The sequence below is a fragment of the Zeus faber genome, assembly GCF_960531495.2.
Source record: "Zeus faber genome assembly, chromosome: 7".
Lineage (NCBI taxonomy): Eukaryota > Metazoa > Chordata > Actinopteri > Zeiformes > Zeidae > Zeus > Zeus faber.
In genome coordinates, this window is record NC_137203.1 from 22,528,538 (window position 1) to 22,545,452 (window position 16,915).

The window sequence follows — 16,915 nt, forward strand, 5'->3', positions numbered from 1 at the left end:
TTGACACAGACATCATGTTGAAATGTCAAGCCTGTTGTTTTTTTTTGTTTGTTTGTTTGTTTTTTGTTTTTTTTTAAGCAATAAAAAGCCTTTTGTGAGATGTTCCAGTTGTTGCAGTTGACTCTGGGGGGATATTGTCTCACCCTCTTATGGAACTTTTTCTGTTTAACTAGTTTGTGAAGGTGGTTTCAAATGGTGCTTTCTTCAGCCTGCATTCTTGAGCCAAGCAATTGTTCTTATTTGTGTGACGTTGGCAGCTGATATAAGGGGAGATAGCGCATAAGTCGAAGATAATGGGAACTACTTAATGTCAACCAATGTTTTAAATATTGTATGTGCCGGAAAGTCATTAAAAAAAAAAATACACATATAACCAATGTGGGTTTTTTTTTCTTTTTCTATTGCCGTATGAACTTGCCTTTCCTGGAAAATGGCTTTAGTAACTGTGTGAATTAAGTCAAACTCACAATTTCAAAATCCACCATCGCACACGAAACGTCTGATGTTTTCGAGCAGCTTAGTCATTTAGGGAAATGTACTTTTTCATCGTTCATTCCATAATCTCTTTCTGCATAACGAGAAAACACCAAAATATATCTGGGGCGTGCAGAAGTTCGAAAAAAGAAGGCTTTGGTCGGGGCTTCACAGGGGAGGAAAAAGGTCCAAGATGGTTGAAGGTAGCTCTCTATTCAAAAATGTTTATTTAAGGTAAAAGATTGAGAAGATGAAAGGACTTTTCATGTCGACTGTTTCACATTGAAATTCTTATCCTTAAAAGAAGCCCATGTGACACGCATCCAGCACTAGAAATAAGCAGCAGCCCACACATCGTGACAACTGGGCGGATTAAAAAGAGAATCTTTCTGCTGCAGGAGGCCATATTCGCCACTGCGTTTGGGTTTCAGCCCAAACGCAGTGGCTAGTTTTACTCCATACGTGTTCATGCTGGCCAATGCATTGGCTGTGGGTGAAGCATATTTCGGGGGTTTTTCAGCGTCTCGGCCGTTACGTTGTTTAAGTCAGTTTTACTATGAAGATTGCCGTCAGGTCCGTCCCATTTCATCAGAGACTCCCGAACCCTCCATCCACACGACGGACGGCGGTGAGTGCTCTGCTCTCCGTGTGAAATTACCATGAGAACAGTTGCGAAAAAGGTTGTGTGTAAGAGAAGGTTCAGCCCGAAACACAGTGGAGCAGAGAGAGGCCATCGCTGTATTTAGCTACTTGGTCCCTTGGTCTGCAGTCACCTGGAAGCTGAAACCTTCCATCAGAGATGACTCCATCTCTGAATTAAGGTTGAGAAGAATAACGTAAGAACAGGTTACACGTGTCCTACGTGCATTCAAACTGAATCTGAAATGGTCATATCAGAATTTGAGTTGTGTTGGCTACTAAAAAAGGCTTTTCGCTCATAAGGGATTTTTTTTTTTAAGTACTGATTTGGCTTCCTGAAACTATATTTGTAGACACTCGGGGGGGGAAATAAAGTCTTCTTTGGTTCCAGGTCTTTGGAGTTAATATTATTAACTCCAAGGAACTGGAACCAAGGAAGATAATATTATTATAATAATAGTATTAACTCCAAAGTACTGGAACCAAGGAAGACTTTTTTTTTATCCAACTTTTTTTTTTTATGTGACAGTACCAAGATGGGCTCCCCTGGCTGCTTGCACTTTGTCCCTTTCCAGTACACTTCAAAACGTCAAAGCTCAAGGAAATTAAGCTTTTACCATTAACCGGCTCTCCTGATATTTAATGCACCGGAATTCCAAGCTGGAATTCCGACAATGAACGACCATTTAGGTCGTTCATTTGCCCCTTTTCCAAAGAGAAGATTGTATTTTTTCCCAGCTCCTGCGTCAATGGAACGCAGTATAATGAGTGTGTTTATTTAGCTTACGTCTATTATTGTTATCATTGTTATTATATTACAATTATTGTTATAATAATAATAATAATAATAATAATAATAATAATAATAATAATAATAATAATAATAAAAATAATAATAATGATAAAATAAAATAAAAAACTAGACAGATAAATAAATAAACAAATAAACAAACAAACAAACAAACAAATAAATAAATAAATAAATAAATAAATAAATAAATAAATAAATAAATAAAAAAAATAAAATAAATAAATAAATAAATAAATAAATAAATAAATAAATAAATAAATAAATAATTATATATTATCAATAATAATAATAACAATTATAAATATTATTATTATTATTGTTATTATTTTTATTATTATTTCCCTCTTCCGCCACGCGGACGACTATACATGCGCATACTTGCGGATTTTGATTCTCGCGAGATCACAGTGCCTGTGGCGCGAACCCGGCCATAACACGGAACCGCGACAGGGACTGTGCAGAGCGATGTTGTGATACCAGTTTGAATCAAATCCTCATCGGCGACCTGTTGGCTTTCTGGCGTTCGTTTGAAAGCGTTTTTCCTCAGTTGAATCATGTCGGACGCGCTGTCGGACGACGGCAGCGACACCCAGGAAGACGTTCTGACCCCGGCGGAGCTGATCGCCAAACTGGAAGAAGTAACGTGACGTTGACACCCTGCTAGCTTGTGTTGGTTTAGCTTGTTTAGCTGCGTGGGAGATGAACACGGTCCCACTAAAGTGCTTTCTATGACCCCGTCGCAGGCCTGGCTCAATGAAAAGTTTTCCCCGGAGTTACTGGAGAACAGATCGGAGATGGTCGAGTGTGTGATGGAGCAGCTCACTCATATGGTAATTAAAAAAATAGAACGAAAACCCTCCTATTTTTTTGCCTGTTTTGATTATAGATTTTGTTCTGACTTAGTTTTGTTGTGCACAGCTTTCTGCGTTTACCTATATGACAAATAATATTTGCTTTATTTGACTTCAATCGTCTATTTGATATGCTACTCTGAAAATAAAATCACAATAGTATATACTATTTACTTTGTAAACATGTAGAGCTTGAAACACTGGAATGTGTGTCATATCTTGTGTGAAGTTATTGTTGCAGCAGGGATGGTAGTATTTAACAAGAACAGCGAAAACAGGGGATCACACATACTATGAGAGCCAGAATTCGAGAAAATATCAAAACACCGCCGGTCTCCGAAGAGTGTCTGACCATCTTGTGACTGAAGCACACCCTTTGTGACCCTTAAGACAAGAGATTTCCTTGTGATTCTCTTGAGACCTTGGCAGTTTGTCTGTGACTTGAAAATCTTTGCACGAGTCCTTTGGTGTATACCAAGCATTTATCGCTCAATCCCGTTGCCCAAAATGTGTGATGGTGATTTGTGATGGTGACAGGAAGCCAATCTGCAACATGTGAGGAAAGGGGACATGAAGGCCAGCATCCATCGCATGGAGATCGACAGGATCCGCTTTGTCCTCAGCAGCTATCTGCGCTCCCGCCTACACAAGGTAGACAACGACAACAACACCACTTGTTCATGTCCTTCATCAGACTGGCCGCAAGATTTTTCAAACGATTTGTTGTTCGTGTTCAGATCGAGAAGTTCTTCCCGCATGTCCTCCAGAAAGAGAAGTCCAGAGCAGATGGGGATCCGTCATTCCTTTCACCTCAGGAGTTTGATTTTGCCAAAGAGTAATTATAACTGGAATATAATAAGCTTTACAATTTAAGTGTTTTGCTTTTCCCATACGCAATGATTTCTTGACACTCATCCCAAAACCCTTGTCTATGTGGCGCACAGGTACCTTACTAACACAGAAACCTACCTGAAGGCTGTGGCTCTGAGACACATGCCCCCCAACCTGCAGTCAGTGGACATGCTGAAAGCAGGTGAGGAATTCTGATACTTTCTCTAGATTTTAGTCTTTTTAGTTACGTCACAGTATTTCTATTTATCGGATTAAAACTGTTTCCAATCACCCACTCATTAAGGTGCTCTGTGTGTTCTCAGTTCCTGAGCCCTGGCTGGACTCCTTTGTGTTTCTGCGAGTGAAGGAGAGACAGGACAACATCATGGTGGAGCCTGAGACGGACGAGCAGAGGTTCAATAAATTATTTCGCCATTTTGTTTCTCTCTGCTATCTAGGTCACGGGTATTAAACACATATTAGCGGTTCACTGCATTGGTCTAAATAACGTGTGACGTGCTCCAAATGCACCTGCACATGCCCAATGCAGCCTACTTATAAAGTTCCAAACAGTATAAGTTGAATTTGTATTCCCTTTGATTGGGGCGATTGAGTAAGAATTGAATTCCACACCAGAAAGTAACTACAAAGTGGATTTGACTTTAATCTTTGTTTAAAAAAAAAAAAAATACATTGAATAAACATGTAATCATCCTGCGGGCTGGATTGGACTGCCGACTGCATGTTAGACACCCCTGATCTAGATCCATTAGGGGGCAGTCTTCACATGCTGACACTCAACACATGCTGACTGTGTGACCCCTTCCAGAGAGTACGTTGTGGATCTTGAAGAAGGCTCTCAGCATCTCATGCGCTATCGAACTATAGCCCCGCTTGTTTCAAGTGGAGCCGTACAGTTAATTTAACTGTGAAGGTAGGTTACAGTCGTCGATGTACGGTCGTGTCTAGTGACTGCATGCACCTCACATCAAAATCTGCCAATTTGAGATAGGTTGCATTTAAGAGTTTGGTTTACCTTTGTTTAGCTTGTAATATAACCACATGAATACATAGCTCTGTTTTATTAAAATAAGTTATTTGTTTTTGTTTTTATTTTTTTTAGGGCATTATTGCGTGTGAATATATTTTACTCAAGCCTATCGTGGAGATGAATGCCTGTCGTCATGACATTGGGCCAATGAGGAATGGACACTTTCTCAACATCAGAGAGCTAAAACTGGACAGATAATCTCTGGAAATTATGGAACACGCGGCTGTCCGCGGAATCTGCTTCTCTTTGCTACCGGGACTGTTGGCTCCTGTGTTGCACGGACAACGAGACATTTGTGGTGAAAAGAGAATGAGATTCACAGCTGGTGTTATGTAAGCATATATAAGTGTCTTTGGTAGCGAATACATTTTTTCCTTCATAATCTGACCTGAAGTGTTAACATTCCTGAAGAGTAATGGACTGTAAATGGAATTGTTCGCATTGAGCTCATGTTTATTTTTCTTGTTTTATTGATGATACATCATTTTATAACGTAGAATTGGGTGTCTCTTCATTCGCTATGTCCGAATGACTGAGTTGTGGGTCTTTTTCTGTTTTCTTTCTTTTTTCTTCTTAATGTTTCTCAATAACAATCTACAAGCTACTACTGGAAGTTGTAATTGCATCAGTTCAGTCACAGGGCATGACGCTCACTTCCTCACTGCGTACGTGTGAACTTGCATGCATCAACCAGGAAATCCATGTCATGTCTGGTCAGCATATTTTCACGTCAGGGCTAGAACTACCGCTGTAGGCAATGCTCTCTCACCTCCAATAATAGAATGGATGCTGCTACTGTTTATATACCTACATTTTGTCCTTCATCCACAGATTTATCACTGTCAGTAACTGATCCCTGTGGAGCAAATACACAATATTACAATATTGCCCTTTCTCTTGAAACAGAACATTTTATTGGGGATGTGAATTATAAGTGTAAATTACTGGATCTTGCCCTAAAATTATTACAACCTCTGCAGCATAGTCCCTCTGAGATGTAATTTGGATAATTGCACTGTTACATAACAGGATCGCGTTCAATCCTTATTGTATTTTCCGCTAATGCATTTACAAGCTTTGGGAAATAACAAGCGAGCGACATTAGGGTCAGTGTGCAAAACGCTGTCGCCTGTCATCACTCTGTCATTATGTGGGAGCACCATGCTCACTGGACAAAAATAGAAGCCAATTAGTCAGACTTCATTATTCATATCAATGCCCTAACTGAGATGCTGGTGTGTTAAAATTGTTTTTAAATGCATGTGAGAAAATCCACAGTGACTGAAGATTTTGTTGAGCTGTTATTAAGCTTTTTTGAGTTGGAAGTAAATGCACACTGCCTGGTATTTACAGCTTTAGGTGTATGCCCCGTGTAGGACTAGTGGGATTGTCTTACGCAACCCTGTTTTTTTTTCGTTTTGAGATGCATGCACTGGGATAGAAACTGTGCACTAAAATGGATTCCCTCCATCTGTCAGGTGTCTGACTTGGCAAGGGTGTGGTGTAACACAGCACTCCTCAGTGTTAAACAGGCGTGCAGCAAGAGGCCTGTGGAAACAGAGATTCCTTCAGGAGAGAAGCCAAGCGCAGCAAACACTTGGATCACGGCCCAGGAGTCATTGGGACCAGGGGTCGGGCCTGTAACGGAGCCGGGGGCGCAACAGAAATACTTTCTATAAAGGCGTCACTGCCACAGAGGCTATTTCAGCCTTTGTGGGCTTCCCTGCAGCTGCACTACCATTGACCTGTGTAGACTTAAAATATGTCATATTAGTCTGGATACAGCCTAAAACAAAAATTATAACCAAAAAAAAAAAAGTAAAAATAAATATTGTCTGCACAATATTGGGAATGGATAGTAATTTGAAACTATTAACAATGTAAATCCAATTCATCTGATTGGTCGGTAGAGTACAGAGGGTGGAGTATGGTGGCTGAGGTTGTATAAATAGTGCACTGCGCTGGGTGTGTGCACAAGCAGAGCACCATCTTGCAAATGTTGGGTGTATGTGTTGTTTAATGTAAGTAAAACTATATATCTTTCTTTCTGAGTATGTAATTGTAGCACGACAGCTTTTATACATATGCTGAATTACAATTCAATGTGTTATAATAAGGGGAACTCAGAACTTTGCACTCTGTCACACATGATTCCTGTCAAAAGTTGTATTTATTTTGTAGGTGATTCTCCAACCTGATATGGAGGGCTGTAGCTCTGTGTCTCAGCACCGTAATAACAACATGGAGATGACCAGTACAACGTAAGAAAGTGTTCTGATGGTCATACAGTGCAAGTAAAAGTAGCAATTGAACCGAAATGCCAGTCTATCCTCTATTTTCAAGATTCAAGAGGTTTATTTGTCACATACATATACATACGTTCATAGATATGACATTTCATTGCGTATATGTATGAACGCATGTATATGTATGTGACAAATGAACCTTTTGAATCTTGAATTTTAGTTATGGGCTAAAACCGCTATAATTTATTCTTCATTGACCCCTCATTTCTTCAAAGGGACATGCCAATGTTTGGCCTCGGGTCGATGGCCCAGTCTGCTGGTCTTGTGGAGATAGCGGTCAGGCTGTGCTTGAACCAACGCAAGGAACTGTGTCCTCACGTCTGGGTTCCTATCTTGAAGCCTAGGCGTCCGTGCATCCGGTCGACGGGTTCAGATGGGGTACCGTCAGACATTCTAACCAGGGGGTTTGCTACCCCTCCGATGCCTTGTTTTTTGCACGACGAGAACTACTATGACGACCTGGTGCCGATCAAAAACAAATGCGTGGTGTTCGCCGACTCAAAAGGATGGTCTCTAACAGCGGTGCGAGAGTTCTCCGAGGCAGAAGACTATTCGGACCTCGGCCCGCTGCCTTCACTCCAAGAGCTAGGAGCCATGAAAGAGGACGGCTACAGCTGCACGGTCAGCACCTGCTGCCCGGGAACTCAGCTCAAACTGGACTTCCCGCAGCCGTCTGCAGACTTCCAGGCTCTCCGCAGCAAACTGGCAGAGAACATGGTCGCTCTGGAGAGCTGCAGCCTGACCGGGCTGGCCCTCCAGGGTATGGTCCGTGTGAGGAATCTTGGCTTTCAGAAGGATGTTCGTGTGCGCATCACCTTTGACTCCTGGCAGAGCTATACAGATGCGTCCTGTGCCTACTTAGAGAAACGCTATGGGGGGCCACAGACTGATGTCTTTGAATTTTACGTTTCTATTCCCAAAGTGCTCGATGCCAAAAGGAAGATAGAGTTCTGTTTAAGTTATTTGCCTGCTGGGCACAGCGTGCCTTTTTGGGACAATAACAACGGGCAGAATTACAGCATCACCGTCTGTGTAAGTTCCCATCTGTGCCAAGACTTCAAATGAAAGGTTGTACCCTGCCAAATCCAAACAACTTCTCTCGACCTTTTCTTTTTAGTCCCGTTTTTTGTTCAATTCCAAACCAGATTAAGAGAATTTGCCACGTGAAAAGGACATTTGCTTTGATTCATATTTGATACCAAAAACCTCAAGAAAGATTCACCGTGTAGCCTGCTTATCCTATAGAGTTTCGTTTCAATTTGCCTAAATGTTGAGCCATCTGCTCTATTGTAACTGCTGTAATCCATACAACATGTCTTTGTGTTTTGTACATGCTTGAAGTATATTTTCTTAAATTGTTTTTTTAATGTATCTTCAGCGTCTACTGTAACATTCAATCTTGTGTATTTCAAATTTTAGAGTGAATAAGTGCCCAGATAAATGTCCTACTTTTGGGCATCGGACGGGGGGGATTCCATTCTCTTCAGGCATTTTTAAGAGCTTTTTATATGGGTCATGGATTACTAGACAGAGAAAAAGAGATGCCCGTGGAGGGAGAGATGGGGTGTGTGTGGGTGGGGTGGGTGTGTGGGTGGGGCGGGTGTAATTTAAGTTCAGCAGTGTTTAGAGAACTGAGGCCGTTCACTTCACAAGCTGAAATAAAGATTCAGGGGGCCATGTTTTCGACGGCAGATTGCACCTAAATTTTCTGCAACGATGCAAGAGCGCTGTTTCACACGAACCTTTACTTCCTGTCTCATGACCGTCCTCCGAACCCAAAACCCTTGTTACTACAGAATGTGTTTAGTCCCCAAAAGTAAATAAAGGCAGCGGAATGGAGAAAATACAATCGCTCAGTCATTCCGACGGGTAAGACCCATTCACGACGATATCCTGTAAACAGTTGTAACATTTTAATCTTTCAAAAGAAACAAAGGAGACACAAACAAATCATCTCAAAAACCAAAAGTACAGTAACACAGAATACTCAAATTCACAAAGACAAAAAAAATAATTCAAATGATTAAAGATGATCAAAAGACATGGTAAGCAGAAATGACATCGGGGCATTGTTTCTTAAAACGACCCTTTTTCCAAGGGTCACACTCAGACACTTGATTCCAGTGGTAGGATGTAGAATGGAGCTCTGTATCACACAATGTAAACATCGACTATCTAATAGCTACTATTCTGGACAGAAAGGGGGGGGGGGCATAGGTAGCGGCGACACAGGACCCCGCAGTCAGAGTCTTGAGTCAGGGCTAAAGGGAAACATGCACACAGGCATTGAGACGCTGTCCCAGGTGTGCGCCGAGCGACCCGCAGTGTGTCCAACCCCTCACCAGTATTTATCTGAAGCTAAACATCAGCGGCCAACGCTGATGTTGCACACTTTGCAGCTGGGATCCTTCTTGGCATTGGCCGTGGTCAGACTCATGAGCTGGTGGTGCCCGCTGATCTGTTCCACGGTGCCCTTCTCCAGATGGAGGGGCTCGGTGAAGAGCACTTCTAGGATGACGTCGCTAGCGTGGCAAAAGAGCGGCGCGACCCCCGGCCCGGCGGGCAGGGTGTAAGTCAAGAAGGGGTTTGAGGAGAGTTCCAGCGCGGGCAGCCGGCTGCGGCAGAAGTTGTCCCCCTCTGAGCCGGCGGGAGCCAGCACCAGCACCACGTAGTGGTACGCTGTGTACATACAGTAGAAGTCGGCGAAATACAGGCACGTGTTGGCGTTCAGAAGGTGTCCGGCTGGGATCTGAAAGCGCAGAGGGCCGTAGGGAGAGTCTTTCGGGGGGAGTCCTGTGTCGAACTCCGTGTTGCAGCTGAGGAACACGCCGTGCAGTTTGCCGTTTATGGGAGATCCATGGCTCCCGCTGTTGTCTTTCAGAGATGGCTGCATGAGTCCTTCACACACAGTTCTAATCAAATGACAAGAGGGAGAAGAGTAGAATTTCAACTTGCCATTAACCAAGGGGTATTTTTGTGTTCAATTAAACGATGCACTGACCTGACATGTTGGAAGTATTCTGGCTGCTGGTTGCGATAAAACACAGAGAACTTCAACAATCTTCCCGCAGAGCCCTTGGCTTTGTCGAGGAGCTGTTGGAGATGTTCCATGGCATAATCTGAAAAAGTTGGTCAAATTTCTTATTATTGCGCCGTTACTGAAAGGATACTGTTATGCACAGCTTGTTATTGAGAACAAAGAATTGTCAATCTGTATTCCAAAAGATTTTGGATTAGCCTTGTGTGCATAGGAAGCGGAGGAACTCTATATTTCTACCAGTTGTGATCCGGCTGAATGAAGCGAGGCTGGTTCCTGATTGATGTTTAAACTAATGACAATTGAAGGTTGCCTGTGGACGGATTCGCCTGTTTGCCCCTCCCAGCCTAAACTGCCTGTTTAAACACCCGTAGCCCACAGTGGACCCAATTAATGTCACACGAGCAGGGCCTTGTCCTACCTCCTGTGCAAAACTCCACCACTTGGCTCCACTCCGACACCAGGTATTCGCCGTCTGGCTGTCGAACCGCCGTTTGGACAGCAACGCAGTACTCTGTCCGTGGGCTCAGGAACCAGTGTCCTCTCACTGCCATCGGAAGAGGCACGGCTTTCGCCACCAGCTTGGTCGGCACATCCTGACGATCAGAACAGTCGCGTGAATGTCGGTTTTCATCGATCGAATGATGGAGCTTGGCTTAACGATCGCTTGCAAATACAATTAGTCTAGCAAATATGCCGATACAATAAGAGGGCACTGTACAACACGCAAAAGAAAATATTTCATTTCCTGTGGTTCACATACTTTGGCAAAATGAAATGATTTTTTAAGATAACTATTTCTCCACAAAACCTTATTTTACACGATTTCCGTTCCTTTTCAAGCCGCAGCCATTGTGCGAGAAATCAAACCAGAAGCTTTGTTTTGGTCGTGGCCTCTAAGAGGCATAGCTAATTACGACCGGCTCTGAGGACTATATATCCATGGCAACATTGCTGATGCAACTTGCTTTACTTTGCTGATCACAGCGAGGGAGAGAAGGCAGTACAATACTAAACCAGAGAGTGCCTGCACATTTCCTCACCTTTTGAATGTTAGAGGCAATTATCGGCAACGATTACTGTCACATATCAAATAAAGGAAGGTTTAATACGGGGAGTACTGACTGAAATAAATTCAGTCTAATGCCGGACTGAATAGAATAAAATATTTTGTTCTAAATAAAATAGAATGAAATAAATGCATCTACAATTAAAAAAAACCCACTATTTTTTTATCGGTTCTGTTTGGAGAAACGCACAGCGGATCGCATGGAGCAGATGACCATATCAAGAAATCCATGATGAGCTGACGTCAGCTCGTGCAGAGAGTGGAAGAAAAAAAACAAACGATCGTTCAGGTCGCTCAGATGCCTGAGTGTTTTGTTCACAGCGATTACTTTGTCATTGTTTTAGCTCATTATTGAACACTTTCCACATCTAATATGAACATCCGACATTGTAACATTATATATATGACCGATAAAAAGGAAAAGCATAATAGGTCCCCTTGAAGGTGAGAATACTTATATACTCACGATGCTGCTTATGAAAGCTTTTAAATTAAGTCGTAAAAATGTATGCCAATCCTATTGACGAACCCTATTGTAGATCAAACAAACAGAGGATTTTGAGAAATATGATCCATGGCATTGAAAGGCATTGAAATATATCGCTACACAGTGCTTTTCTCAACGCAGCTGAAGGCGTTGAGAATTCAATTTGGATTCACACAGATTGATGTGCATTGACCTTGTGGAAAGAATTAAGATGAAAACATTTGTGTGAGGGTGTGTCAGGTTGCTTTTTTTTTTTTGTTTTTTTCTTTTGGTCTCTGAGGCAAAAACAATGAATGGGTGAGTCAGTGGCCTGAAGCTGTTGACTGCGCGCGCCTTGCTCTCCGGCTGTATCGGAAGCGACTGCAAGGGCGCCGACACTATTCCCTGGTTTCGGAGCGATGCAGATTCATTTTGTCTGATGCATTTAGGCAGCAAGAGCACAGCAGTCGCGGCGCCATCGCACCCTGTGCTTGAAGCGGTTGGGGTCTCGGCTCTCCTTTCGACTCAGGTCTATGAAGAAGTGCGTGGCCCTGGCGGTGTCCCCGGAGGGCATGTCCCACATGATGCGGAAGGAGTCGCAGGTCACCTCGCAGATCTGTATGTTGTGGGGCGTGCAAAGAGGGGCCTCCATGTCTGTGAGAAGCTGTTAAATGAAGAGGAAAAGGGGAAAATAATCAAACGTAGGTCTTTTCCTTGAGAACAGCAGCGTCTGTTAAGGGAGATTAAACAGTATCGCACAGGGTTGATGGTGAGCTACAGGACGAGAATTACGTAACGATTCAAACTGAATCCAATTAACCTTTTATCAAAGGGCCAGATCATGTACCAGCTTTTTATACCCCCACGCCTCCTCCCCTCGCTGGTCATCTGTTGACATTTCACCGCCCGACAACAAACAACTGGGCTGCCTACGCTCCCAGCCAACTGACTAGCATCCCATCTACCATCTACCGCATTTCATAACCCACCGACAACAGTCTCCTTGTAACGCGGTTCCGTGCTCTCCATTACTAAATCACTTGACACTAATCTCTTGATCCTCATCTGTGACACTAAAATAAGAGGCATCACAAACAAAGGCATGGCCCTGAACTTCTTGCCAATTAATGGTTACCGCGATAACCGGATGGAAAATCCGCAAATCTCTCTCTCTCTCTCCCTCTCTCTCTCTCTCCCTCTCTCTCTCTCTCTCGCTCCCTTTTATTTCTGGGTCGGTGTCGAATGGAGTCTGGCCGCGGAGGCGGACAGTCTAGTGGTTCATCGGCGACGGGTGATGGACGACTGACCGGTGCACGCAACCTTCAGTAGCACCGGACCGGCCATAATCTATGGGCGGGGGTATTGAGTTTGATTAGCTGTCACCTTCCCTCTCCTAAATGGATGGCTTCTCCAAGGTGTAATTCCTGGCCATCGTCTTTTGCTCCGGGGACAAGGTGCACACCGAGCCCTCCAAAGTTGGTTTTGATCTCCCTCTCCCAGAGTTCTTTGTGATGATATCAGATTCTATGGTCCAATTTTTCCGACCCTATTTTTTTCTGAGTCGCAGAATTCCCCACTGCAAACAGCACAACACACGGCGGGTTTCCTCATTACGAGCCCACGCACAGCGAACGCGTGTCGTGGGAAGTGTCCGCGAACACACTCCTCGAGAAAAGTACGAAACAAAGCGGTAAATAAGAGTTTATTTAGGCTCCATGCCGCATCACACATGGATGGCCAACGCCCGGTGGCGTGGTCTGAGGCGAGGTGTGAGGGGCTGCAGCAGCTCATTAAAAGCCTGTCAACTGTGAAATGCGTTCACTAGCTCGTTAACACACCGGGGCCAAGAAGAGCAGGAGCCGTGCCATCGCACACGCACGCACACACACACACACACACACACACACACACACACACACACACATAGACACACACACACACACTCCCCACAATTCTCCTTCCCAGCTGCTGTCCTCATTTCTCATCTTGGTGTCTCGAATTTGGGGCAAGAAGAACCTCTCAAAGGAAGACCATCAAAGCTCCCCATCTCCATGCCGTGTTCCACTTTTAGCCGGGACGTGCGCAAAAACGCTTCAAAGGCAAGAATCGCGTTTCAGTTGCAGCACGTCTCACCTCAATTATACATAATTCGGAGAAACCCTGCGAGCAAATTATCTCTAGGGCACCGTCCAATCGAGTTTGACAGCGAACCGAACTGAAATGATTGTGGCAATTATTGAGATATAAGATTGCAATCTGCTTTATATTCGATAGGCTTCGTGGACTTTAATTCAAGCCTAATCTAGTGCGATACATCTCATGAGTTATTCATCAACTGCATCTTTAATTACAGAAGTAACGCTGTTTACTATGTTCTGCACATGGTCGCTCATGCAACATCATTATTGGCTGAGAGAGGATGGCAGGGAATCTCATGTCATGCATTGATACATGTGTATAGCAACAGAAAGGCATGAGCCTCCTCACCCAAAAATAATTCAACTCAAGCATTTGGCATACAATGGATGATATTCGAGAAATGAATCAGAAATTGGGAAGATAATCACAAGGCAGGTAAGCAAATCATCAAATAAGACATAAAACGACTGAAAGTGAATTCAATATTTATTCCTTGAGTACTTCAGCCATTCATTAGCAGGTACGTTTCAACGGAACGGACGGTAATCTCTTACTTGTACGAGGTTGAGAAAGTGTGATGGGAGGAAAGGAGGAGAGCCGAGACGTATGATCTTCCTCTTCTCTTTGTACTGCAGCCGATGACAGCTCCCCGAGGAGAAGCGATTAGGAGGTGAAACAAACACACAGCCTCATCTCTGTCCCGAGCTCCTTTGCCCCCCCTCTCTCTCCCTCTCTCTCTCTCTCTCTTTCTGTGTGTGTGTGTGTGTGTGTGTGTGTGTGTGTGTGTGTGTGTGTGTGTGTGTGTGTGTGTGTGTGTGTGTGTGTGTGTGTGTGTGTGTGTGTGTGTGTGTGTGTGCGCGCACTCAACCCCCCACCTCCCTCCCAATCTCAGTTTTTGCTCTTGGCTCTTGACTGTGATGTTTACTCGTCTCCCGTGCAGCTGTACACAGTGATTTGAAATGGACAAGAAAAAAATGAATGCGAACAAATCGGGATTCTTTTTTTTTTTTTTTTTTTTTTTTTTTTTAACTGCAGTGCAGCCGTGGTGAATGACTGACTCATGCACATACAGTATGCACGACTGGACATCGCATCCTTAACAGTCAAACCCCACACATCACTGCCCACTACACCCGCCTGGGGCGTTGGATCCACAAGCACTTACAGACAGCTCATGACAGAGGTAACACGAAGCGGCTCCTCCAACTGGGACTTGGTGAGTTATTATTATGGACATTTTATGGACATTATGGACCGTGGCGGTGAACCATTTCATCCTGTCCGGTCCAATGGAAAGAGGGGATGTGACGGGAGATCCCCCCAGCGGGTTATACACTCCATCATTAGGGACTCAGAGAAATGCACATGTACCAAATGTTACACCATATGGGCTCACTCCGCTGGGCCTCTGCCCATGGCTGTATGGGGGCAACGGCTGCAATGCGTTAGAGGAGCCAACAGTAAGCAGATTGTTTTCCCCCCGCCCGTTACATTTCACGGAGAAGTGTGTTTCTGTTTCTGTGTGTTTTGACTGGTTCAAACTCCATGTAAAAATAAACCATTTCATCAGGATTACACAAGAGATTAAGAAAGACCCCTTCCAGATTAGTGGTTCTCTAATCTAGCTCTTCAAAATGCATAGTGTCACAGAATATAGGCGGATATGAGATTAAAGGACTACTGAACATATTTTGGGATGTTTTTGAGGTTTGCACATGTACCTCCGGGTTGATGAGATCATATTTTATATTTGTGCCAAAAGTTTGACAAAGACATTTACTTTGCAGAGGCTGAGCGATGGTTCAGGCATGGACCGGTCTGGTCCATGTAAAGTGGACCAAGAGAAATTGCAATGCTTCTTTTACAGCTAGGCCGTTTTTCCTCAAAGGTTAATTCAAATGAAATTATTCATCATTAGACATGATGTGACAGACACAAGGTCGCCATGAAGGTGAAAGCAGAAAGCAGCAAAAGGCAGAAAGGTTATTTTCCATATTTCCATATCCATATTTGCATTAACATTTAACGCGGTGTGAAATTAAACAAGAAGCATACCTAATCGTCTTGTGTAGCCTCACATGCAGGGCCAGCAGTGGGTCTGTTGGGCCCTAGGCCAGATCTTGAAAATGTCCCCCCCCCCCAGCATAATTGAACCCCTACCCAGCAAAATCTGTCCCGGCAGTCAAGACTTCGGAACTCTAAACAATAACTCCCACACATACACACACACACACACACACACACACACACACACACACACACACACACACACACACATATACAGGCGGACTCATCACAGGCACGCGCACACACCCCCAACACCCTCCTGGTTCCATCCATAGTTGCTTAAAGACCAAAACATGGTCAGATCGTTCTCCAAAGAGGGGCATTGGTGGTGGGTCTGTGTAATAAAAACCTCTCTTTCTCTCTCTCTCTCTCTCTTAAAGAATGAATAAAGAGTTGCATTGCAGGTTGAGAAGTTGAACTCCACTTGCAGACTAACTCTGTCAAAGATGCAATGGCATACAAATCCTCTGTGTTGTATGCCAAGCATGCTGACAGCACAGGTTAAAAAAGAACGTTTTTTTTGTTTTTTTTTAATATAAATAAACAAATAAACAAACAAACAAATAGATAAATAAATACCAGTTCCTCGATCTCTGGCATGTCATTTAAAATGACTGTTCCAATGATTGCAGGCATTTGTTCTTGGTGTCTCAAATCTGGGGGTGCAATCTAATATTATTGAGAAGTATTTGGCTGCCACTCTTTGCTGCAGTTAGCTCATTTTGAACAGCTTTCCCCAAGTAATGCTGATGACAGACGACTAAACATTGCACCCTTGCAATATTTTGCTTTACAGGATCAAAGTTAGCAGGAAGTTCCACCCCTTCAAGAAATGACCAGATTTTCCTACGGGGACATTTGAACAGCTTTTCGGAATAAACGTAAAACACACATTCAAAATACAGTTAAGTATTTCATTAGAATTATAATAAGGTTATCAAACGTATTTAGAGGTGCAGTGTGTTTCCGTGGCGTCTCGCGGTGAGGTTGCAGGTTGCAACAAACTGGGTCCTTGTCCAGAGCCAGTGTTTGGTTTGTCCATTCTGGACTAGTGTAGAAAGTGTACCCGCTCCCTATGTAGCTATAGGTATACAGCTCATTCTAAGGTAACGCCAACGCAACGATTCTTATTTTCATGGGATTAGACACTCACCAAAACATACTTATTAATATT

The 16,915-nt window shown here is 43.5% G+C and overlaps 3 protein-coding genes across 4 annotated transcripts; 2 read left to right on the plus strand and 1 right to left on the minus strand.

Annotated features, from left to right (window-relative positions):
* The first annotated feature begins 2,462 nt into the window (after positions 1 to 2,462).
* On the plus strand, positions 2,463 to 6,828 carry gins4 (GINS complex subunit 4 (Sld5 homolog)). 2 transcript variants are annotated; one of them, XR_013844261.1, is made up of 9 exons: positions 2,463 to 2,562; positions 2,668 to 2,754; positions 3,313 to 3,426; positions 3,513 to 3,610; positions 3,720 to 3,808; positions 3,930 to 4,020; positions 4,436 to 4,540; positions 4,730 to 4,989; positions 6,136 to 6,828. XR_013844261.1 is itself a non-coding variant. In XM_080004586.1 (8 exons), the coding sequence occupies exons 1-7, from the start codon at positions 2,479 to 2,481 to the stop codon at positions 4,530 to 4,532; spliced, it is 660 nt and encodes a 219-aa protein (XP_079860712.1). In that variant the 5' UTR covers positions 2,463 to 2,478; the 3' UTR covers positions 4,533 to 4,540; positions 4,730 to 5,396. The 2 variants fall into 2 exon arrangements, 1 of the variants encoding a protein (XP_079860712.1); XM_080004586.1 differs by lacking the exon at positions 6,136 to 6,828 and having other exon boundaries at positions 4,730 to 5,396.
* Positions 6,644 to 8,334, plus strand: ppp1r3c2b (protein phosphatase 1 regulatory subunit 3C2, duplicate b). The gene is made up of 3 exons (XM_080004585.1): positions 6,644 to 6,678; positions 6,839 to 6,918; positions 7,179 to 8,334. Exons 2-3 carry the CDS (start codon positions 6,857 to 6,859, stop codon positions 8,026 to 8,028), a joined length of 912 nt encoding a protein of 303 aa, XP_079860711.1. The 5' UTR covers positions 6,644 to 6,678; positions 6,839 to 6,856; the 3' UTR covers positions 8,029 to 8,334.
* Positions 8,335 to 9,328: 994 nt separating this feature from the next.
* On the minus strand, positions 9,329 to 14,377 carry phyhip (phytanoyl-CoA 2-hydroxylase interacting protein; the record flags this gene model as incomplete). Its single annotated transcript, XM_080004075.1, has 5 exons — positions 14,229 to 14,377; positions 12,020 to 12,199; positions 10,422 to 10,596; positions 9,965 to 10,082; positions 9,329 to 9,875 (listed from the first exon to the last, which is right to left on the minus strand). Exons 2-5 carry the CDS (start codon positions 12,185 to 12,187, stop codon positions 9,329 to 9,331), a joined length of 1,008 nt encoding a protein of 335 aa, XP_079860201.1. The 5' UTR covers positions 12,188 to 12,199; positions 14,229 to 14,377.
* Between the last annotated feature and the right edge of the window lie 2,538 nt (positions 14,378 to 16,915).